Source organism: Canis aureus, chromosome 22, assembly GCF_053574225.1.
Source record: "Canis aureus isolate CA01 chromosome 22, VMU_Caureus_v.1.0, whole genome shotgun sequence".
In the NCBI taxonomy this organism is placed as follows: Eukaryota; Metazoa; Chordata; class Mammalia; order Carnivora; family Canidae; genus Canis; species Canis aureus.
Genome location: NC_135632.1, coordinates 25,148,305 through 25,173,017, shown reverse-complemented (window position 1 = coordinate 25,173,017; position 24,713 = coordinate 25,148,305). Strand labels below are relative to the sequence as shown.

General features: G+C 40.8%; 1 protein-coding gene across 1 annotated transcript in view; it reads left to right on the top strand.

Annotated features, from left to right (window-relative positions):
• Positions 1-24,572, top strand: part of LOC144293916 (collagen alpha-4(VI) chain-like) — a 101,744-nt gene extending 77,172 nt beyond the window's left edge. Inside the window, exons 32-38 of the mRNA XM_077865240.1 lie at positions 2,082-2,093; positions 2,181-2,674; positions 11,263-11,353; positions 12,702-13,385; positions 14,432-14,528; positions 15,009-15,238; positions 23,890-24,572. Of these exons, the coding sequence (XP_077721366.1) occupies positions 2,082-2,093; positions 2,181-2,674; positions 11,263-11,353; positions 12,702-13,385; positions 14,432-14,528; positions 15,009-15,238; positions 23,890-24,065 (1,784 nt within the window). The 3' untranslated portion in view covers positions 24,066-24,572. The remainder of the gene's footprint in view (positions 1-2,081; positions 2,094-2,180; positions 2,675-11,262; positions 11,354-12,701; positions 13,386-14,431; positions 14,529-15,008; positions 15,239-23,889) is intronic.
• The last annotated feature ends 141 nt before the right edge of the window (positions 24,573-24,713 follow it).

Below are 24,713 nucleotides of genomic sequence, written 5' to 3'. Positions count from 1 at the left end.
ATAATGTGACACCTCATGAAAGGCAATGTCAGTTGCACACTTGCATGTCTGCATCTCAGGTGCTTCTTAACACAAAACAAAGAGAAGTTTTGTTATTTTAATCCCATCCATTTAAATAAGAGGAGTAACCAGGGAGACTTCAATAAGAAATGTGTCCTTTTTAAATTTGCATTATGTTTTAAAAATGGAATTACAAATCATCAGATCTTAATATTTTGCCACACTCCCAGATTGAAATTTACTTAGTGTCTTCAGTGTATTCCAGGATATTTGTATCCTGTAATATGTACATTTCTCCACTCGCTAACAAGGGGAAAAGAACATTGATTTGGCAGAGTGCTTAATTCGGGTGCTTGAGTTTTCCTCTGCTTATTCAAACTCTGTGTTCTGTCCATTCTCATTCAGTTGCTGTTCAAGGAGATTCTGGAGTCTTTTTCCCTAGAAATCATAAAAAAATAATACCATAGTTTTGACCACAAAGGATAATGTCAGAGGTGACCATGTCAAAAGTTAAAACTCCTTTATATTGAAGAGCACTGTGAGGTCAAAAGCAAAGCGAAAAATGAGGAAAAATATATACAATATAAGCAATGGACCCAAGCAAAGGACCTAACCTTTTTGACTCTGACATGTTGAAATATATACAATCGTTCCTACTCAAGCATTTTTCTCTACAAGCACAGATATTTCATATTTGTTGAACCTAGTGTTAAAAACTCTTAGATTGAAAATGGGCAAAAGATATATATATATTTTAATAATAAATTTATTTTTTATTGGTGTTCAATTTGCCAACATACGGAATAACACCCAGTGCTCATCCCATCAAGTGCCCCCCTCAGTGCCCGTCACCCATTCACCCCCACTCCCCGCCCTCTTCCCCTTCCACCACCCCTAGTTCGTTTCCCAGAGTTAGCAGTCTTTATGTTCTTTCTCCCTGTCTGATAAATAATAGTGAAAGGGAATAGAAGGGAAGGGAGAAGAAATGGGCAAAAGATATTAATGGAAGATTCAGAGAAGAAAAAATACAAATGACCAAAAAAACCTGTAAAAATGTTTGACTTCATAAGAAGTCAAAGAATACGAATGAAAATGAGATACTTTTTTTTTGGAAAAATAAATGAGATGCAGTGAAAAAAAAAGAGATATTTCTTTTGTCTCTCCACTTGGAAATATTTTTAAGATCAGAAAAAACTTTCTATCTAAATTTGGGAAATATATAAAAGTGCACATTGCTGGTAAGAGTGTCAATTGGTACAACTTTCTGAAGAGCAATTGGACCCTGCATATCAAAAACCATAATGATAGAGATTTGTTTAGCACCATAATTGAACAGAGAGGCACAGATACATGTACAAGTGTGCTATTCACAAAGAGATTTTGGTGGGAATATCATATCTATATGAACTAGGTGATACCGCTCTAAACTTATTGATGAAAAGAATACATGGTCATCATACACTAAGTGAAAAAAGATTCAGAATAGGATGGTCCAAAACACTGATCAAGCTTCAGCTGGCAGGAAAAGGGAAAGGGGAAGATTATCTTTTTGAAGTTGTTTCTACTATTTCTCTTATTCCATTATTCAGAACTTAGTAAGATAGCTCCCCCAATGGGAAACGGAGTCTTTATTCCAGGCACCCATATGCCCAGACACAGACTGGGGATCTACTACTATAGAAAAAAAGAGAAAGGGGATCCCTGGATGGCTCAGCAGTTTAGTGCCTGCCTTCCGCCCAGGATGTGGTCCTGGAGTCCCGGGATTGAGTCCCACATCCGGCTCCCTGCATGGAGCCTGCTTCTCTCTCTGCCTGTGTCTCTGCCTCTCTCTCTCTCTGTGTCTCTTATGAATAAATAAATAAAATATTTAAATTAAAAAAAAAGAAAAGAAAAAAAGGGAGAATAGATATCGGGAGCAAATAGAGGTCTTTACCAAACTCAGGCAGGAATTGGAGAAGGTCACTGCTTGAATTTCTCAGAGGAGATGGTTTTCACATCAAGGCTCTCAGCTGGAAAATGTACCACTGCCTACATAAACTAACGATGTCTTGTTTTTTTCTTCAAAACAATTTCCCTTCCAGCTTGTTCAGCAGGTAAGTAATGTATCTTCCTATTCACTCAACTTCACCTGCTCAGACGCATTACAGAAAACCTTAAATCTGTGTGTCCATTGTGTCAAGGTGTTTCCAAATGCCCAGTGTTCCCTAGTGAAGTGGTCTTTGCTTTGGACATGTCGAATGATGTTTCCCAGTCGGATTTTGAGAGGATGAGAAACATTCTATTGTTTCTGTTAATGAAGATGGAAATCAGTGACAGTAACTGCCCAACGGGTGCCAGAGTGGCCATCGTTTCATACAATGCCAAAACAGACTACCTGATTCGCTTCTCAGACCACAAGGGGAAGCCCTCACTCCTGCAGGCAGTCAGGAGGATCCCCCTGCAAGGGTCATCTGGCAGCAGGAACCTCGGGGATGCCATGAGGTTTGTGGCAAGACATGTATTCAAACGTGTGCGCTCTGGACTTCTCATGAGGAAAGTGGCTGTGTTCTTCCAGGCAGGCTGGACTCATGGTAGGGATGCCTTTAGCACTGCCACTCTGGAACTCAGTGCGCTGGATATCACCTCTACGGTCATCACCTTCACGGAGGAACACAACCTCCCCAGTGCCCTGTGGGTAAGCGGGGGAGCCATGGAGGAGGTGGGGGCTTAGTACCTGCTTTTATCCCTCTATCAAGAACCACATTGAGTGAAAGCTTCAGAGGAAGAATTCTCCAGAAATCAATGTGTATGCATGGGAAGCAGGTGTCCTCAGTAGGGACCCTGCTACTAGTGTTGTACTAACTGGCCACTCTTGAGTGTTTATTCTGTGCTATGTGCTTCACAAACATTAATTTATTTAATATCCCCAAAACTCTATGACGTGGGTATTACTATACATCTCTGCTTCAGAGATAAGAAAACTGAGGCTTAGAAAGGTTAAGTATACCATCAAAAGTCAAAAACCTAGTTATTGGCAAGACTAATACTATTTCCCTTCAGAGCCTATGCTTAACCACTACGCTAAATTATATCACGAAGGTCTGTAGAATCTTCCTTCTTTCTCCCTTCCCTTCCCTTCCCTTCCCTTCCCTTCCCTTCCCTTCCCTTCCCTTCCCTTCCCTTCCCTTCCCTTCCCTTCCCTTCTTTTCTTGGGGTATAAAATACATACCCATATAACAAACTGGGTAAAGGGCATTAGGTTAAAATGTACAGCTGGATGGATTTTTAGAAATGTTTAAACCCTTGTGACCTAGACATGGTTCAAGATATGGAACTCTTTCAACATCCTATAAGTTTTGCTCATGTTTTCCCAAACCATCCACTCTGCAGAGTCACTGCTCTTCCGGCTTCAGTCACAGGAAAATAAGTAGTTTGACTTGTTCTGAGCCTTCATATCAATTGAAGCCTATAGCATGTACTCTTTTGTATCTGGCTTCTTCCACTCAACGTAATGTCAGTTCTCCTTGTTTATCTATGTTGTGTATATGGGTAACTTATTCTTCTTTACTACTATTCTGATCTATTCTAAGTGTGTATATCACAATTTATGTACCTATTCTCCAGACTTGGCTTTTCTAACTGAAATTCACATAACACATTCACATGGAATATATGGGATGATCTATCAAAAAAAAGAGTGGTTCTCCATTTAAGAGACTCCAGGATGCTTATGAATGTCAGTTTGAACCATGTGACATTGCCAATATTCAACTGTGTTAGACCTGTAGAAATGAAAATGTCATATGGTTCAACCTAAATAGCTAATTAATTTAGCTGTGCTCAACCATTTAATTTTCTCTTATGAGAAATGGTAGGTGACAGATACTGTCGCAACTGTGAATATGCTTCTGAGAATCAATAGGTAAAATTGTGATGGCTTGCAAACTATTAGACTACATACCTTCGGTTTTGAGAAACAAAGTTAAGATGCAGAGGATGAGTTCCTTGTTTGCTATTACATCCCTCTTGTCCAGCAGGATGTGTGGACAGATATGGGTTGGCAAGAGGGCGGCTGTCAATAATTTCCTGAATGGATTCATAAAGGCAGGGTGTAATCAAATAACAGTTAAAATTAGGGAGTGGCTCTTTCATCAGTGATGAAGTGCCTTTGGAAAAGCCCCTTCGTCTTTCTAAGTCTCATTTTGGTCAGCTTTAAAATGGAGAGAGGGTCACAAGGGGATGTTATCTAGTTCCCTTACTGGTGTAATGATATATTTTCAAAAAGGCATCTCCCTGGGGACCTCGGTGGTTCAGTCGATTAAGCATCTGCCTTCTGGGGATCCCTGGGTGGCGCAGCGGTTTAGCGCCTGCCTTTGGCCCAGGGCGTGATCCTGGAGACCCGGGATCGAATCCCACGTCGGGCTCCCGGTGCATGGAGCCTGCTTCTCCCTCTGCCTGTGTCTCTGCCTCTCTCTCTCTCTCTGTGTGACTATCATAAAAAAAAAAAAAAAAAAGCATCTGCCTTCTGCTCAGGTCATGATCCTGGTGTCCTGGAATGGAGCCCCATGGCAGGCTTCCTGCTCACTGGGGTGTCTGCTTCTCCCTCTGCTCCTCCCCCGACTTGTGTTCTCTTTCTCTCTCCCACTTTCTTTCAAATAAATGAAATAAAATCTTTAAACGAACAAACAAAAGGCATTTTCCTAACATTTGGAGAGTGATCCTTGGGGATATAATTATGTCCCCCAAATGCCTGTCAGTGTGGCTCTCTGAAAGGATCCTGGGCAGACTGTTGGGATCTGATGTAGTGTTAATATTTAGTCAGAATGTTCTTGCCCTCTTAGTTGCTTTGGGTTCCAGATTACAGGATATAATGGTATGTGAAAAGTATTTGCCAGCTTCAGTATACTTGGACCTCATTTCCATCATTTGTCTCTGTTCTTTCTATTTCTTGGGGATATTCTGGCCCCAAGATGCTGGAAACCAATTCTGTTTCCTAAATGTAACAATGTAGAAATGGTACATGGTGCTAAATGGTGCTTTCCAGCTCAAATGTAATGGATGACCTCGTTTCTGTTGACACGGGCAAGGAGAGAAACCATAAACATGACAACTCCCTTCTCAGGGCCTGTCAGAAAGATCCTCATCTCTTCATAACTGGGCTTATTGCCACCTTTAACCTCCCCTCTACTCCGTGTGTTATCCTTAGGGGGATTCTGTTAGGAGAGTAGGAATATCCTGTAATTTGTCTTCAGAATTATCTGCCTGAGGAATCTCTTTGACTCTTTGTGAGGTTTTTGTCTTTCACGTCTATGCTATTTTATTTCACAGAACAACGCCCATATGCCCCTTCTGAAAAATGATAGTTGTTCAATTTGAAATGATTGTATAAACAGATGCCCTAACTTCTCAGTCCATTTAAACATGATTCAGAGGCTGTGAGGGCATACTTAAAAGATTTTTAAAAGACATTCATTGAGTAGCTTAGTAGGGCTAAGAAGTTAGCCCTAAAAATACCAGTTTTGCAGCATTGGACTATTTGTGCCTGGATCCAATTGGCTGTGTGTGTCTCAAAATATTTGCTCCATTTTTTTAAAGTTAAAAAGCAGAGGATTATAGGGAAAATGCAATTTGAGTGCTAGGTTTCAAATTTCATTTTTCTTTATGAAAATTCTAGTGCATGTTCCCTTGAAATGGTACCTAGGAAAATGGCTCACGTTTATTGACTCAGGCACTGTGCTAAGATCTTTCCACTTATTGATTCACTTAATCCTTATTACAACCCAGCAAGATAACTGTTATTATGGGCCCATTTTTCAGATGATGAAATGGAGACACAGAGAAGTTAAATAACTTGCTTAAGATCTGGAATTCCCATTAGCAATGAGATTTTGAGTTCAAAAGTCAAAAAGGGGAAGAGGGTTTAGAAGTTCTAAATTCTTCCCATGTATTAACTCATTTTATCTTTACAACACTATGAGATAAATCTATGAACTAGTCCTATTTTTTATTTCTGTGTATTAAAAAAGAAGAATCCAAAGAATGCTGGCTATCATGGAGACAGTAAAAATCAGCTTTAGAAGATAGAAACATTAAGAGAGGTAAAAAAAATTGGGGGGTAATTTTAAATTTTGGTATAATTTCAGGATTTAGAATAGTTAAAGGAAGACTTTTTCCCCTTTTATTTTCTTTTAAAGAAAATATTGGGTTGCCTGGAGAGGCTCTTTCAGAGGCCATGGATAAGCTACTGCTGAGGCCTTTTGGGTTGTTGCTTTCCATTAGATTGTTACTCCTCTAAGGCCAGGATCAGCAACCAAGGGTAGGAATTAGGCAATGAGACTTTACACTCTCTTTCTATTCCATATGTTATCTGGATACATTTTCTTGGCACTGGGGCCTCAACTCATTCACCTATAAAATGGGGATAAACTCACAGATTTGTTATAAGAGTTCTAAGAGGTAGCACCTACAGGGACATTGGACTGATACTTTCTATGTGTATATTTGGTGGATAGCCACTATTATTAGCATCTCTTCAAGGACCTTAAGAGTGCCTCTTTGCCCAGTGACTATTAGATTAGACAGCTTATGGGGCACCTGGGTGGCACAATTGGTTAAGTGGCTGCCTTTGGTTCAAGTCATGATCCCAGGGTCCTGGGATCGAGTTCCGCATCAGGCTCCCTGCTCAGCAGAGTCTACTTCTCCCTCTCCCATTCCCCCTGCTTGTATTCACATGTATGCACATGATCTCTCTGTCAAATAATAATAATAAAAAAGATTAGATAGCTTCTGTTTAGTAAGCACCTATCAAGTTCTAACCACCATGCTATATGGTTTTTCATGCTTTTTCACCTTAACCCCTCACTACTCAAAATATGGTCCCAGAACCAGTAGCATGAGCATTACCCAGGTCCATGAGAAATGCCAAATCTCAGACTCTACCCGTGATCTAATTAATTAGGCTCTGCATTTTAAAATAAGATATTTATTTATTTATTTATTTATTTATTTATTTATTGCCTGCTCGAGCAGGGGGAGGGGCTGAGGGAGAGGGAGAGAAAGAATCTTAAGCAGACTCTGTGCTAAGCATGAAGCCTGATGGGGGCACGATCCTAGGCTCTGTGTTTTTAACAAGACCCCAGATGATTTGCATGACTATTAAAGTTTGAGGAGTGTTGGTCTAATCCTTGTAACTGTCCCACAAGTTAATAATGATAATCTGCATTTCCCAGGTGAGGTAAGGGAAAGTCAAAGGTAAACAATTTGTTTTAGACTGCATAGTCCTGGAATTTGCATTCCAGTCTGTCAGGTTCCCAAGTCCCACTCTACCACCTGACACCTCAATCCAATGCCAACCCCTGATGTTAGCTGGAGAGTCCAAGGGAGAGGCAGCTGTTTCACGCAGTCTTGGTGGGATGGAACCATGCCAGCTGCAAGGAGCAGGGGCTAGACTTAGGCTCCTGGCATCTGTCACAAGTTGTGTGACTACTCTCTCTACCTGCCTCTTTCCCTACCTTGCCTATTTTCCCTTGTCCTCCAAGTTCTTGACTCAACTGGAAGCCAGATGGTTTCTAAGCCTCCCTCCTTAGGGTCCAGTTAAGTCTCCCTCTGTCCAAGGCAAATCCTCCTCCACAGCATTTGCTTTCTTCCCTTCTATTCCCATCCATCCAAGCCAAGAGCCTCCCTTAGCTCAGTCCCAGGAAAGAACATTGTCCCATGACCCTGGCAGCTTTATACAGGAGCTGAAACATTGGATTGAACCCTGTGAGTCTCTGTAGCTCAGAACTCATGAGGACTTCTTTAAAAATTGAGGGTTTAAGGGCTATCTGAATCCTTTGAAAAAATATCTATCTAGGAAACAAAAGAAGACCTTAATGCAAATCTATGTGCCATGTCTTCTCCCCTCCGTACACTCCTGTGTTTATTACACAACTAGTCCCAACAGACCATAGCTGGACATTCAGGAATGAAGTTGGTTGAGAGAATTGCCAAAGGCATTGATTCAAACTGCCATAAGGCTTTGCGCCTCAAGCAGATCACTTAGTCTATGTTTAAGGTACTCTATTTTAAAAATTTCCATCTCTGGACTGATGGGAAATTGCAGTAAGAATCACAGAGCCAATTTTCTCCTCTCTTCTTACTGGATTCCCTCCCACACTCCCTGCATGAGCTTTCCCAGGAATTATCTTGCTTACCTTATCAATGACTAGGACCATGCTGGCAAGTTCAAATTCAAAGTAATAAGAGGTTTGTTAATGACAAGTAGACACAGATGAATCTATACTGAATCATAGTTCCCTATGGACTTCCATTGTGTTTTTGTGTACTTGTTCCCACAATTTTATTTTTGTAAGAGTAGTAAAGATTTTAAGTGTGATCATAAAATTATTCTTCCTAAGAGAAGTTTTTAAAAAGATGTAAGTTTTGTAACTATTCCAATTCAATTGAATTTGGTAATTTTCCAATAAGCAGACAACAGATGGAAGAGTTACATCCTCTTGGGTTGCTCAGAGTAGAAAAGGTAACACAGTGTCCTGAACATGAGGCAAATACAGAAGACTGGAAATTAGGACCAGGCTGTGTTGAAACAGGAAGAAAACTTGTGGCATTTGTTCAGACTATTAGCTCTCTTGCTGAGGAATGTGAGGTGCCAGAGCCTTGTCCAAGGTCACATCAAAGACCTTAGGCAGATCAAGGACTAGGACCTGGGATCCTGCCACAGAATCTGTTAGTGCTACATTAGACTCTTCCCATGGATCAAATTTGGGGGGATATTTGAATTTCTTTGACGTCTTTCATAGTACCTTAAAAATCCACACAAACTCTGCATCTTATAACACACTTCACCTATGTTTCCTGTGACTTAATAATGTACCCGAACTTAGCGTTTCCACACAATGCTTGGAATAAAATGGATGCTCCTAGGGTTATCTCAGTTTTCTTATAGCTCCTGGAACACTGCTGTGAATCCTGATTTCAGCAGCATTTCAAATGGCCTCATGTGATTTGTGGCCATGTACGTACCTCTACTGTTCTCTATAATCCTTGGTGATTAATCAGGTGATTAATTTGGTTTGGTCAGTACTCAGATCTGATGACCATGTGGAATAGATCTGAATGTTGACTTTTGGCAACTCTGCACATTTTCTTCATGTCAGCCTCCTTCATCTGGCAGGGGGTTTCAAGGGTATCAAATATGCTGTGTAGCTGCACAGTGGAGGAGGGTGTTCTCTAATCTCTGGGGAGTGGGAACACTAAGGAGAATTCTATAAACAACTATTTATCTGCCTCTGGTTTGTACATGCTGTTCCTCCACTCTGTACATGCTGTTACTCCACTCTGTAATTCTTTCACCTGCTTCTTTACTAAGTAAGTATCCTACTCATTCTTCCCAAAGTGCCAGATGTCACTATCATCATCAGGCTCCCTCTATGACTTGTGCTTCAAATGAATCTTCTTTTCCTGTGTTCCTAAAACATATCATTGGACCTCTTTCTTTCTTGAAAATTGTTTATCCATCCTTCCTGCTAGGATTTAAGATCTTTAAAAGGGGTGACTGTCATTTTTGTACCTCTGTAGGGCTTGTTAAAATTTTTTATTTAGTAGCTATTTAATCAGTCTTGGTTGATATGAATTTCTAAGTCAGGAAAAAGCATAACCCTGTGAGGAACAAGAGAGAATACATTTGCCTTTCTTCTTAAGAGTCTTAGGAAAGTTTCCATGTTGTTTTTGTGTTGCATTAGCATGCACTAAAGTTCAACTTTTTATATTTCTTTCTCCACATAGATATTTCTTTCAAGTAAGCTCACTCTGAGAGCTAAAGTTGAGGGTATGCTGCAGTCCCAAACAGAAAGATTGAAGAGCTCTGTAAGGAGTACAAGTTATAGAAAATCCTTTTCCAAAGTAACCTTTGCCCATCTTCTCTCCCTGAGGGTAGTGTGACATCTTCTAGTCCCTAGCCCCTTAATTCCAGAGGAGGCTCCAGAGCCTATGTGGTCCTGGCCACAGGGATGAAGGAGGAGAATCTGCCCTTCAGTGGGGCCCTGTCCTTCATGTTTTGACAGAGAGCAGACAACGTGATGTACATGACTAATCTTAGATATCCAACCTCACATGCAGAGAGAAATAATCTGACAGCATTCTGAATTTCATCATGAGGTGGAAGTCCTGCAAATTATCTGCATCTGTCAGGGAAACTTAACTGTGTAACCATTCATGTCCAAGTCTCAGTGGCTTAACATAATAAAGTATTAGTTCTGCCATCATTCACAAGTGAACATGGGTCCTTTGATGTGGGTGTGGAGGGGAGTAGTGTTTTTGCTCTGTGTAGCCATTTCAAGACCTGGGCTCCTATCAATGGACCCATCACACAGAAGGGCCTCAAAACCTTTTTATGAATCCTCTACCTTTGGCTGGCAGATGTGCACACACAGAGTATCATGCATGCACTGGAAATGGTATCTATCTACCTACATGGCATTGGCTAGCCCCTACTTGTGGTCCCAATTAATTACAAGGGACAGTCTACCTTAGGAAGACCTTAGGAAGAAGGCCTTAGGAAGAAGAGGGAGTAGGTTTGTTGATTAACTAGTTGATTGTTGATTAACTAGTTGTCACATGAACTTACTGGATTTATTATTGTTATTAATAGTTTGCTTTTAAGCTTTGATATCAATTATTACATTAATCATAATTGGAAAGGCTGAAGGAAGGACATAAATAGATTTGCCATCCCTCCAAAGTCTTCCCTTCCCCGAGTCTTCCTCACTTTTGTCTTCTGGCTTTGGTGTGTACCAGCCCTGAACACCTAGACTATGTGAGAGAGGCCTCCCTTCCTATCTATCTCTTTTCATTTTAATGGTGTTTGACCTATATGGCCATCTCCTTGGAGGGTCTGCCTGTTTGTGTTAATAATTCCCACCACACTGCATTTTTCATACTGCAGACAATCATTAAACATTTATGGAATTTATAAATGATTGAATCTTCAACTCCCTGAACTTCATTCCAACACAACATAACACTGGCTGAATTTTGCACACATTTGAGGCTGAAGACCCGCATGTCCCCACAGCGATGATAGTCTAACGTCTAGGTTAGAACTAGAGAACTAAATGACAATAATAACTGTAATAGGTAATACTAAATTATTTATCTGTATATAATTACATAAAATCTCTAAAAATATATGAATGTCTTTCTCATCTCAATTAGAAAAAAAGCATGAAAAACATGACTTGAAATTTAATTTAGCTACTGATAAACTTGTATATGTGTTTGGATTAGGCGGATGGAACCAACAGATTTCATCTGTTTGTATGGGAGACTGAGATTCAGCAGGACCTGGAGCACATGGCCTATTGTACCCTCTGCTATGGTAAGCCTGGACAGCATTTATGATCAGATTGATGTCTTTAGAACAGGATGAATTCATTGGTGGCCACTGGCCAGATCTTCCCTGCAGATGTGTATTTACTTGAATATGTGCAGAGTCTTAGAATCTGAGAATTCCTGTGAAGTCTGGATTTCCAGTTTTTCTTAGGAATTGTCTTAAAAATCACAGATACTGCATTCCTTCGTAGCCACAATCAGCCCGAACTGAGTTTTGGCTGACCTCTTTTGATGGGGGCAAGTGTCTGTGAGTGTCCCACAGTCCCTTCCATCCCTATTGTCTTATCCCTGGTCTGCTCTGCTTATTTTACTTGTCCTACCGGGCTCCTGTAGATGACTTAGCTTATGTTCCTTACTTAGTGTGCAAGCAGACCTCTGAACTAAGAGTCAAGAATCCTGGGTTCTAAGCCTGGAACTGCCATTGAGCACTAGTGGGATATTGGCAAGTCTTTCAATGTCTCTAGCTTCCATCACTATACCTGCACTCCATATTAATCTGTGCCAGAGAGAACTTTGTGCTAAAGTCCATGCATGCCCAGGTGTAGAGAGCTCTCATCCGCACCCATGGCAACTGGGGCCAGAATGAGTCCTATAGGTGAAATTGAAAAAAAGGGAATTGAATTGTTCCCTCTACTCTATCCATACTTAGACCTAACACTGCTATGAGAGATTTAGCCCTGAGAACTTCAGTTGAGTCGCATACCGTGACTGCTGTTTGTAGAGTATGTTACAGTTGATGAACTGCTTTCACAGCCATCAAATGATTTGACACATGGTCTGGGTTGCAGTTCCTTCTCCTGTAGAAGCATAAACCTAGCTGGTATTCATTGAGCTTGAGCTCTTACTACACACCAGGCATTGTTCTGAGTACTTGACTCATTTTTTATTTAACCTCACAAACAACTTCATAAGGTACATACTATTATTATTATCATTACTATCTCCATCTGACAGATGAAGAAACAGGCATGGGGAAGGCTGAATAATTTGCCCAAGGCCACACATCCAGTAAGAGAACCAGGACTGAACCAGGCAGGTGTCTGTGAACCTAGGGATTAGAATGCCACAGCCTAGTGTTTAAAAACATTAAATGTAGCATTAGATTGTCTAAATTCATTCTCCTGAAAAATGGGCATGATTGCTTACATTGCCCACGAGCTCACTATGTCAATACAATGCAGGTAGCACTCAGCAGCATCCATTCTTACCGAGAGTCTGGAAATGTATTTGCTGGGAAGGGAAGGGAAGGGAGAAGGGAAGGGGGAAGGGAAGGGGGAAGGGAAGGGGGAAGGGAAGTGTGGTAACCCCAGCCTCTCCTGGTGCTTCCTCCTCAGACAAGTGCAGACCATCCCCAGAGTGTGTACAGAGCATGCCAGGACCCCTGGCAGGGGACATTGACATTGCGTTCGTGGTGGACAGCTCCTATGGCGTTCCGGCTGATGTGTACCGCACGGCCCTGAGTCTAGTGGATGCCGTGCTCGAGGACCTAGAGGTGGCTGCACAGCCTGGCGTGTCCCCCCATGGGTCACGTGCTGCCCTGGTGATGCACACAACTCCAGACTTCTGGCCGGGTGCAGGGCTCCCCCCTGTACTGGAGGGCTTCCACCTGACATCCTATGGCCAAAAGACACAGATGCGGAGGTACCTTCGCGAGGCTTTGGGTCACCCTCTGCAGGGAGCTCCCGCCCTGGGACATGCCCTGGAGTGGACTCTGGAGAAGGTGCTCCTGGCAGCCCCTCTGCCCAGGCGGGTGCAGGTCCTCTTTGCCATCGTGGCCAGTGAGACCAGCAGTTGGGACCAGGAGAAGCTACGGACTCTGTCCCTGGAGGCCAAGTGCAAGGGCATCACTCTATTTGTGCTGGCCTTGGGCCAGGGCGTGGGTACCCACGAGCTGGCCGAGCTAGAGGGTGTGGCCAGCCTTCCCTCTGAGCAGCACCTGTTGCACCTGGAGGGAATCTCAGGCCCAGAAGTAGCCTATGCCCAGGGATTCACACAAGCCTTCCTGAACCTTCTAAAAAGTAAGCACTGGGGATGCCCTGAGTGAGGTGGGGAGAGGAACTTACTAGAGCCTAGTGTGCACCTTTACCCTTACTGAGTCTGTCCTCTGGAAGGTCTCTAGAGGGCACCCTCACCGCATTTCCTGAAAACCCTGAGCTGTCATTGCCCTGATGCTGTGCCAAGCCCAGTGCTGTTTTCTTATCTGGAACTTCTCCTTTGGTGACTAAGAGACCTCGGTTTTCCACTTAACCTCTTGGCTTTTCTCATTTACCAAAATGAGAATTACAGTCTCTTCCTTATGTGTGAAGCCTACATTCAAATACATGTGTGGATGGACTTTGAAAGCACCAGTGTTGTACATATATAAGGAAGAGTTATTGTTTTTTTATTTTTTTAAAATTTTTAAGGAAGAGTTATTGTTATTCCTATATCCAGGTATATGGATTACAGAATCCAGTGGCATATAACAGTGTGTCTCAAATTTTAATGTGTGCACATATCTTCCAGGGATCTTGTTAAAATGTGGATTCTGATCCCTGTCCTTCGTAGGAGGTGAAGGAGAGAGTTGTAATAGATGGCTGGTAGCTTAGTGGCTCTGAGGGTGAAGCAGCCTGGGGGAATTATTTTTCTAGTCCATTTCAATTTCATTTTACTTTATTTTTTATATTTTATTATGTTAGCTTTAAGTGTATGTTTTGGTATATTCTTTAGTGTTCTGATTTTTTATATAATTTATATGATAGGATGAATTTTATGGCTTTATTTTGTTTGGTTTTTATTTTATTTGCCTTTTTTTGGTGTCTATTTTATTGCCTTACTTGAATTTATATTTTTTTCAGTTTATGTCAGTGTATTTTTTTGGTCGTTATGTTTTGTTTGATTTTAGTTTTATTTTGTTTTATTGTATATTTGATTTTATCTTATGCTTTGATTTTTTTCTTTTAAATTTTATGTCTTAATGGGTAACATTTTGTTTTTATGCTTTATTTCACTGTATGTTTATTTTATTTTTAAGTTTTATTTTATGCTTGATTTGACTTGACTCGATTTTTTATTTTATTTTTAGGTGGAATAAACCAGTACCCATCCCCTGAACTCATTGGAAAATGTGGGGGCCCAAACCGAGGGGACACTCTGCTACAACCTTTTAGGCCTATCAGGAGGTAGGCTGAAGGTAGAGCTGAGGTTGTCCCATAGCTCTGTCCCCTGTAGGAAAATCTCCCCCTAAAGAAAGGTCACAGGCAATGCCAGTCCTTTACCTGACTTGAACCACTGGGATGCTCCTGTGTTTTACAACTGATATATCTTGGTTTTTCTTATTTTCTAATGTTAAGAGTAATATAGGGCCAATATAACAAATCTAAAGAGCACAAGAAAAGCAAGGAAATAACAATTTTCTCTTCTACTATATCCTCCCAGCCTTTAATACCATGTCCCAGAGGCAAACCTAATAATGCTAGCCATATTATTTTGATGTCTGTGCAAACACCTAGGCAAACCAAAGAAACTAGCTAATTTGACACCAAGTCATGAGGAAGTGCTCAAACCTGATGTTTCTGGAGCCCACCAGGATCAGCTGGGGACTGAACCTCCCAGTTCTTATGGTTCAGTTTTGCAGTGTGAGATGGATTGTTTCTACGCAGGTTGCCTAAGCGCCAGTTTGGCCTATCTGGCTTTGCTGATGATCTGGAAGTACTTGAAGCAGCGGATGTTTTGGTAGAGGAGAATAGAAAAGCCACAATGAAATCTGTAACTCAGCAAGAAGCACTTGAAAATTATGAAAAGAATGGATATGGTGCTGAGAGAAACCGACAAGAAAGGCCTACAAGACAGAAACAAACCGGAAAAGAAAGAAATTCAGGCACTGCCTATGGTAAAAAAACAAACTATTTCTTGCTCCTTCAGTTGTCTTCATTAAAAAAAAAAAAACTCCTATGTACTGTGTTAGCATGCAAATTTTGGCTTCTTAGGCACTTTCCTTTCAAACGCACCAATTCATGTACGCAACTAAAGACATTAATTTAAGAACAAAGGCTAACTTTCCTCTGACTGTAAATCTGGAGCTGATCAGCAGTTATTTCAGGGAGTATTATGGAGACAAACCCTGTGAAGTGTTTACTTCGTTGCCCAGAAGCAATGACGTATTGCAGAAATGGTGAACATACTCCTGACCTTGAAGGAAAATAGAAGGTTCCTTCATCTCTGTATGAGTGGCTACATATAAACTGACCAAGTTTAAGGAACACCGTGGATCCATCTAAAACAACTGTAGCATTGATTTTGATTACTGCAGGTATTGATGCAAACAGCTGAAAGAGGTTTCTAGTGAGTTGGAGGTCAGTCCTGCTTAGATTAAATGAGAGATAATTGTCCAGAAGCTTTGAATGTGCCTAGATGGTTCTCCAGCTGGGGCTGCTAGCGAGGTGAAAGTTATTTAATCCCACTGTGGCTTAGTTTTCTGATCTGTGAAGTGGGGATTATGTGAAAACCTACCTCATAGGATTCTTTTAAGAATAAAACTTGATAATTTGTGTGTTTGCCACACAGAAGGATGCAAGTTAGCTGTTAAGACACCAGCGATGTGTCCTATCCCTCAGATTCCAAAGCAAACACATGTCCAAAGGGAAATAACAAAAGCAAACAGACACAGGAATTGGCACTCGTGGCGCAGACAGCTAAACATAAACTTATCTTGTTAGTTCTCATATTTCCAGTGTATAATATCCTCAGATAATATTACTAAGGCAGTGATTTTTGGTCTTGGCTTTTTTTTTTTTAAAGATTTTATTTATTTATTCATGAGAGAGAGAGAGTGAGAGAGAGAGGCAGAGGGAGAAGCAGGCTCCATACAAGGATCCTGATGTGGGACTTGATCCCGGGACTCCAGGATCACGCCCTGAGCCAAAGGCAGATGCTCAGCCACTGAGTCACCCAGGTGTCCCATGGTCTTGGCTTTAGATTAGAATCATTCGCCTGTGATTCTAAAAACTCTCAATGCTTAGACCTCACCCCAATTCAATCAGAATCTCTGCATGTGGAATTTACCCAGTGAGTCCACTGAGCAACCAAGTGTGAGAACTACTGCTCTAAGGCACCCTTTCCCACAAATTCAAGGTGAAAAAAATGGAGGAGAGCTTACTGGTCATCTAATCCTGTCCTATTCATAGCCAAACACTGAGGCTGGAAATTCCCCTCAATTCCCCATACTCTGTAACTTGGTTTTGGCCAATTCCCCTCCTGTTGCCTTCCTGTTCTAAACCTTTACCACCTCCTCAAGCTCCTTTCCCCAGATCTCTGTCTCTAACAGATGCCTTTATTTTTTTGTTTTGTTTTGTTTTGTTTTTTGCTTTCAAAAGAAATAAGATGGCCAGCTGTAACCTCCTGTGACTTCCTATATGGTGGGCTGTACACTGTCTCCTCCAGCACTTCACTCAGAGAAAAGAACAAGCCCTTGTCTTCACGTGTGTTGAGAACCATCAAGAAAGACCAAAGGGCTCTTTCAGATCTGTCTGGAGCTCCTTGGGACTGTTAACCACTACTTTCCTTTTCAAACTCCCTCCTTTCTTGGCCTTAGAAATAGCATTCTTACTTAGTTCTTCTACTTCAGACCTGTCTCTTCTTGTGGGCTCCTCTTTCCAGGCCCATCCTCACAGGAGAATCCAGGTTTTATGGAATTTATTGTTGATACAATGCCTATCTCTAAGCCTCTCTTTAAGAAAGAGAAAACAAAATTATTATAATTAAGGACAAAGTAAATATTTCTTTAGAAGAGGCTTATGCAAGTGAGGAGCCCAGAAGTTTCGGCTTCTGTAATTTCATGGTGACCGCAATTCTTTCCCCCAGGGCGGGAGGGTCAGCCCTCTGAGGACTCTGTACACACACACTGGGGTGAGCTTTCCTGCCAGGACTTTGGCTCTCCCCTCTGTACTGATGACTCCGGTTCTTCTCCCTTCACCCTCTTGAGCTGCAGACCGATATAGTCACCTACCCTCCAGACTGTGCCGTGGCTCATGCCCTCAGTCCTCTCAAATGGGGACTCAGTTCTCAAATGAACTCAGTTAAATGAGCTCCACTCGTCTTCACCATTCAAACCTTTTCCTCTTCTGTTCCTTTACTGGAATGCACCACTATCGATCCAGGAATGGAAAGTCAAAACCCAAACATCACGCTGGTCTTTCTCCTCTCCTTGCCTCCCACCTCCAGCTGGTGACCAGATGTTAGCGTGACTTCCTCCTCAGCATCTCTCAGGTCCATGCCCCTTTCCACATTTTCCCAAAACTTTGACTTCAAAGGTAACTGCAGAGCTCTCTGTCTGGTCTCATTCCTTACAGTTTGTCCTGTTTCCAGTTCCAGTCTGAGCACCAAAGTAGTTTTTCTAGTTTGCCTGCACATATGGCCATGTCATTTATCTTCTTCTCTAGTTCCCCATCGTTTAGAAGACAGCGTCCCCATGCCTAGGTAAGGCACACAGGCCTCTGCAATCAGGTCCATGCTGTGGTCCTCTGGGGCCTCACTGGCTGCCACTCCCCTGCAGATGCTTTTGCACTATTTGCGTCTTGTGCCCTGTTATTCGTTCCAAATTGCCATGGAGGTGCTCACCCTCACCTGCCCATCTGCATCCTCTCCATGGTGTCCACCTGACTACCTCTACTCACTGTTCACTACTCACCTTTCACTACTCAAGTTTCACCTCTTGTTAGAGTCTGTTCTGACCCCAGGGAAGGTTAAATTTTCATGGCCTCCCTTGTGCCCCTATATCTTCAGCCAAATTCTCCTGTAACACTGGCGACCTTCAATTGTACCTACTTCAATTTTCACCTACTTGTGAAGAATTAAGTGAGTATCCTTTCTTTTCAGAGAATCAGGCTGATCTTGGGATATTTTCAATTTCAGTGTTCTCTCCAAAGGACATAGATCTTTTTTTGGTTTTATTTTTTGTTTTTGTTTTCTCCTCTAGGTAGGGCTAGACTATACATACATACCAGGAAATGAATCCATTCCTATCCAACACTCCTCTTTCTTTCCTCCTTTTATTCCTTCATTCCTGGATTTCATGGACTTGTTTGAGTAATACTGATGTAGGATCTTTCTAAGAGGGTAAAAGTTAATACTCATGGTAAAAATAATGCAGATGTAAAACTGGGAGCTAGCAGTAATTACTTGGCAATTATTGCCCCCCAAAGCTATGTCCTACTGATAAAATAAAACTGAAGACTCGGAGTCTCCCTGAATGTTAGGTTACAAAGAATACTTCAGAGATAAAGCATTGGGATTTACTCACCTATAGCTGCACTGACCACCTACTAGCCACATTGGCTATTTAAATTTAAATTTGAAATTAAGTAAAACAAACAAAAAAATCAGTTCCTTAGTTCCAATAGCCACATTTCAAATGATCAGTAGACACTGGGCATTTTTTTTTTTAAAGACTTAAAAAATTCTTTTTTTTCTGGCTCCTTCCTCCCTCCCTCCCTCCCTCCCTCCCTCCCTCCCTCCCTCCCTCCCTCCCTCTCTTTCTTTCTTTCTTTCTTTCTTTCTTTCTTTCTTTCTTTCTTTCTTTCTTCTTTCTCTTTCTTTCTTTCTTTCTTTCTTTCTTTCTTTCTTTCTTTCTCTCTCTCTCTCTCTTTCTCTCTTCCTTTCCTTTCCTTTCCTTTCCTTTCCTTTCCTTTCCTTTCCTTTCCTTTCCTTTCCTTTCCTTTCCTTTCCTTTCCTTTCCTTTCCTTTCCTTTCCTTTCCTTTCCTTTCCTTTCCTTTCCTTCTTTTTCCTTTCCTCTCCTCTCCTCTCCTCTCCTCTCCTCTCCTCTCCTCTCCTCTCCTCTCCTCTCCTCTCCTCTCCTCTCCTCTCCTCTCCTCTCCTCTCTCCGGTATTATTGGAGTTGGATTTGCCAACATATAGTATAACACCCAGTGCTCATCCCATCAAGTACCCTCCTCAGTGTCTGTCACTCAGTCACCCCATCCCCCCACCCACCTCCCCTTTTACTACCCCTTGTTTGTTTCCCAGAGTTAGGAGTCTCTGATGGTTTGTCACCCTCTCTAATTTTTCCCACTCATTTTCTCTCCTTTCCTCTATAATCCCTTTCACTATTTTTTATATTCCCCGAATGAATGAGACCATATAATGTTTGTCCCTCTCTGATTGACTTACTTCACATCACAGTTCCATCCACATCAAAGGAAATAGTGGGTATTTGTTGTTTCTGATGGCTGAGTAATATTCCATTGTATATATAGACCATATCTTTACCCATTCATCTTTCAATGGACACCGAGGCTCCTTCCACAGTTTGGCTATTGTGGACATCACTGCTATAAACATTGGGAGGCAGGTGTCTTGGTTTTTCACTGCATCTGTATCTTTGGAGTAAATCCCCAGTAGTGCAATTACTGGGTGATAATGTAGCTCTATTTTGAACTCTTTGAGGAACCTCCACACAGTTTTCCAGAGTGGCTGTACCAGTTCACATTCCCAACAACAGTGCAAGAGGTCTCCAACATTTGTTGTTTCCTCTCTTGTTAATTTTCACCATTCTCACTGGTGTGGTCTCACTGGTATCTCATTGTGGTTTTGATTTGTATTTCCCTGATGGCCAGTGATGCAGAGCATTTTCTCATGTGCTTGTTGGCCATGTCTATGTCTTCCTTGGTGAAATTTCTGTTCATGTCTCTTGCCCATTTCATGATTGGATTGTTTGTTTCTTTGCTGTTGAGTTTAATAAGTTTTTTACATATTTTGGATACTAGCTTTTTATCTGATAGGTCATTTGCAAATATCTTCTCCCATTCTGTAGGTTGTCTTTTAGTTTTGTTGACTGTTTCTTCTGCTGTGCAGAAGCTTTTTATATTAAGTCCCAATAATTCATTTTTGCTTTTGTTTCCCTTGCCTTCATAGATGTATCTTACAAGAAGTTGCTGTGGCCAAGTTAAAAAAGGGTGTTGCCTGTGTTCTCCTCTAGGATTTTGATGGATTCTTGTCTCACATATAGGTCTTTAATCCATTTTGAGTTTATCTTTGTGTATGGTGTAAGAGAATGGTCTAGTTTCATTCTTCTGCACATGGCTCTCCAATTTTCCCAGCACCATTTATTGAAGAGACTGTCCTTTTTCCAGTGGAATGTCTTTCCTGCTTTGTCAAATATTAGTTGACCATAGAGTTGAGGGCCCATTTCTGGTTCTCTATTCTGTTCCATTGATCTATGTATCTGTTTTTGTGCCAGTACCACACTGTCTTGATGATCACAGCTTTGTAGTACAACCTGAAATCTGGCATTGTGATGCCTCTGGCTCTGGTTTACTTTTTCAATATTCCCCTGGCTATTTGGGATCTTTTCTGATTCCACAAAAATCTTGAGATTATTTGTTCCAACTCTCTGAAGAAAGTCCATGGTATTTTAATAGGGATTGCATTAAACGTGTACATTGCCCTGGGTAGCATAGACATTTTCATAATATTAATTCTTCCAATCCATGAGCATGGAATATTGATCCATCTCTTTGTGTCTTCCCCAATTTCTTTCAAAAGTGTTCTGTAGTTTTTAGGGTATAGATCATTTACCTCTTTGGTTAGGCTTATTCCTAGGTACCCTATGCTTTTAGGTACAATTGTAAATGGGATTGACTCCTTAATTTCTCTTTCTTCAGTCTCATGTTAGTATATAGAAATGCCACTGATTTCTGGGCATTGATTTTGTATCTTGCCACATTGCCGAATTACTGTATGAATTTTAGCAATCTTGGGGTGGAGTTTTGGGTTTTCCACCTATAGTATCATGTCATCTGCAAAGAGGGAGAGTTTAACTTCTTCTTTGCCAATTTGAATGCCTTTAATGTCTTTTTGTTGTCTGATTGCTGAAGCTAGGACTTCTAATACTATGCTGAATAGCAGTGGTGAGAGTGGACATCCCTGTCGTGTTCCTAATCTTAGGGGAAAGGCTCTCAATTTTTCCCCATTGAGAATGATATTTGCTGTGGGCTTTTTGTAGATGGCTTTTAAGATGCTGAGGAATGTTCCCTCTGTCTACACTCTGAAAAGTTTTGATCAGGAACGGATGCTGTATTTTGTCAAATGCTTTCTCTGCATCTATTGAGAGGATCGTATGGTTCTTGTTTTTTCTCTTGTTGATGTGGTCTATCACGTTCATTGTTTTATCAGTGTTGAACAAACCTTGCATCCCAGGGATAAATCCCACTTGGTCATGGTGAATAATCTTAATGTACTGTTGGATTCTATTGGCTAGTATCTTGTTGAAAATTTTTGCATCTGTGTTCATCAGGGATATTGGTCTATAATTCTCCTTTTTGGTGGTGTCTTTGTCTGGTTTTGGAATTAAGGTGATGCTGGTCTCATAAAACGAGTTTGGAAGTATTCCATCCCTTTCTATCCTTTGGAACAGTTTTAGTAGAATCCTGCTAAAAAATTAAATTCAATTTAATTAACATATAGTGTATTATTAGCTTCAGAGGTAGAATTTAGTGATTCATTTGTGGCATATAACACTCAGTGTTCATTCCATCAAGTGCCCTCCTTAATGTCCATCACCCAGTTACCCCATCCCCTCACCCTTCTCCCCTCCAGCAACCCTCATTTTGTTTCCTGTAATTAAGAGCCTCATGATATGCCTCCCTCTCTGATTTGGTCTTTTATTTTCCCCTCCCATCCCCTGTGATCCTCTGTTTTGTTTCTTAAATTGCACATATGAGATAAAATCATATGATATGGTTCTCTGACTGACTTATTTTGCTTAGTTTAATACCCTCAATTTCTATCCACATCATTGTGAATGGAAAGGTTTTTTTTATTCTTTCTAATGGCTGAGTAACAGTCCATGTATGTACATATATATATGTATATTATGCATGTATATATATATACACACTATATATTATATATATATGACACACTATATATATATATGACACACTATATATATATATGACACACTATATATATATATATATATATATATATATATATATATATATATATATACACACACACACACACACACACACACACTCCTCATCTTCCTTATTCATCTGTTGATAGACATTTGGCTCTTTCCATAGTTTGGAAAGACTATTGTGGACGTTGTTGCTATAAACATTGGGGTGCATGTGCCTCTTCAAATCACTATGTTTGTATCCTTTGGATAAATACCTAATAGTGCAATTGCTAGGTCATATGGTAGCTCTATTTTTAACTTTCTGAGGAACCTCCATACTATTTTCCAGAGTGGCTGTAGAAGTTTGCATTCCAACCAACAATATTAGAGGGTCCCCCTTTCTCTCTATCCTCACAACATCTGCTGTTTCATGGGTTGTTAATTTTACCCATTCTGACTGGTGTAAGGCAGTATCTCATTGTAGTATTGATTTGCGTTTCCGTGATGATGAGTGATACTGAACATCTTTTCATGTGTCAGTTGGCCATCTGCATGTCTTCTTTGGAGGAATATCTGTTCATGCCTTCTGCCTATTTCTTAACTGTATTATTTATTTTTTGGGTGTTGAGTTTGCTAAGTTCTTTTATATTTTGGATACTAACCCTTTCTTGGATATGCCATTTGCAAATATCTTCTCCCATTCCATAGGTTGCCTTTTAATTTTTTTGAATACTTCCTGTCCAGCATATCTGGACACTTCTGCAAGAAAACTGATCTGTGTTGATTATACCAGTGGGAAGTGTCTTCCAAGGAACAGGCAATGAATTTTAGCCTCTTGGTTTCTGAGAACAGTATCATCTTTATTTGGTGGTGCTTAGAAGGCCCAGGGGAAAACTATTTGGAGGATACCATTATTTTATGCTGCATGGCCACTGACTTGAGACAAGAATATTTTTCTGTAGCATCAAGTGTACCCAAGGAAATCTGTTCTCCTTGGAAGGCAGAAGTTACATACATGGGGATATTAACATCTGATTTAAAATTCAGGGCATCTCAGTTCTTGCTTTGTTGTAATTTGTTAATTATAAATACTAATTTTCAATTTTCAGGAACATCATGGTTTTCTTATAATAGATAAATCTTAACTTCTGGGCAAGTTTCTGGATATAGTACCTATTAAACTGAGTTTTTTGCTAGGTTGTCCAAAGGCTGGATGGATTTGGGAGTAGGCAAGGGATTGATATGGTTTAAAAAAAAAGAAGGAAGTGAGCACAATAGGCAAGTGAGGAGTTCTTGATATCAGAAAACTTCATTCCTGCATTCATTCACTCATTTACACATTATCTAGTATACCTTTCATATGATGAGTACTGGGCAAAATAATAGCTGTAAGTGTATTGTACTTTTCATGTATGTTCTGTGCCACCTTATGACAAACTTGTGATGTGAATTTTCTTTTTTTAATTGCTTTTATGATTGAATAAATTGAGCCTCAGAGAGGATAAGTTCAGGATAAGCTTGGGCTCACACAGCCAGTTGATGAGATTAGGATTCATTCCCAGTCTATGTCTCTAAACCATCATTCCTTTGCTGTCATGCTCATGCAGGAAATTCAGCTCTCCCTGCTTTTGTTTTGTTGCAGGTCCTTGTTCCATGGATCCAATGGTGGGTGAGTGCCAGGATTACATCCTGAAATGGTACTACAACAAGGAGAGGAAGGTCTGTGAACAGTTCTGGTATGGAAGCTGTGGGGGCAACGCTAATCGGTTTGAAACCAAGGAAGAGTGTGAGGCGCGGTGTGTCCCAACACCCCTATAGGGCAGAACCTCATTATGGCCACTTCTGTTTTCATAGCTGATGAAAATGATTTTACCTTTCCTGAGACAGTGCCATACAGCTCATCAATTATGTAGCTCACTCTGCAATCTCATAATTGCAGTTGGATTCCTACCCCTTGAATTTTTTCCTACCAGTGAGGACTTGGGCCAAATGATTTTGTGACTTGAGAAGGATTGCATTTCAGTACTTTAAAGAGGAACTAAAACTTTCCTGTAAGTTTTTAAAGGACTTAGGACTGAATGAAAAAGAGGCTTAAACTTGGCCTAGAACATTCCTTAATTTTTTTTTTCCGGCTCTGTAGCAAGAGAAAATTCAATGTAAGCCATGAGTTAAACCTAATTCAGAAATGAGTTGGAACTTGAATTCTTGTTTATCACTAGAGAACATGGAAGTGTTAGTCTGGGGGGGGGGGGCGGCTGGAGATTTTTAATGTGATATTTTATCCTTGCCACTCAGTGTATAAATAAAGATATTTTGGTTAAATCACTTGATGTGAAACTGTGTAATACGTGTTTACTGTGTTATATTGTGTTATATTTTATGACATAGCAGTTGATGGAGAGGAAGTAGTTTGTTGTGGGACCAATCCTTTGTCATCAATTACAATGACTCGTCCTTTGAAACTTG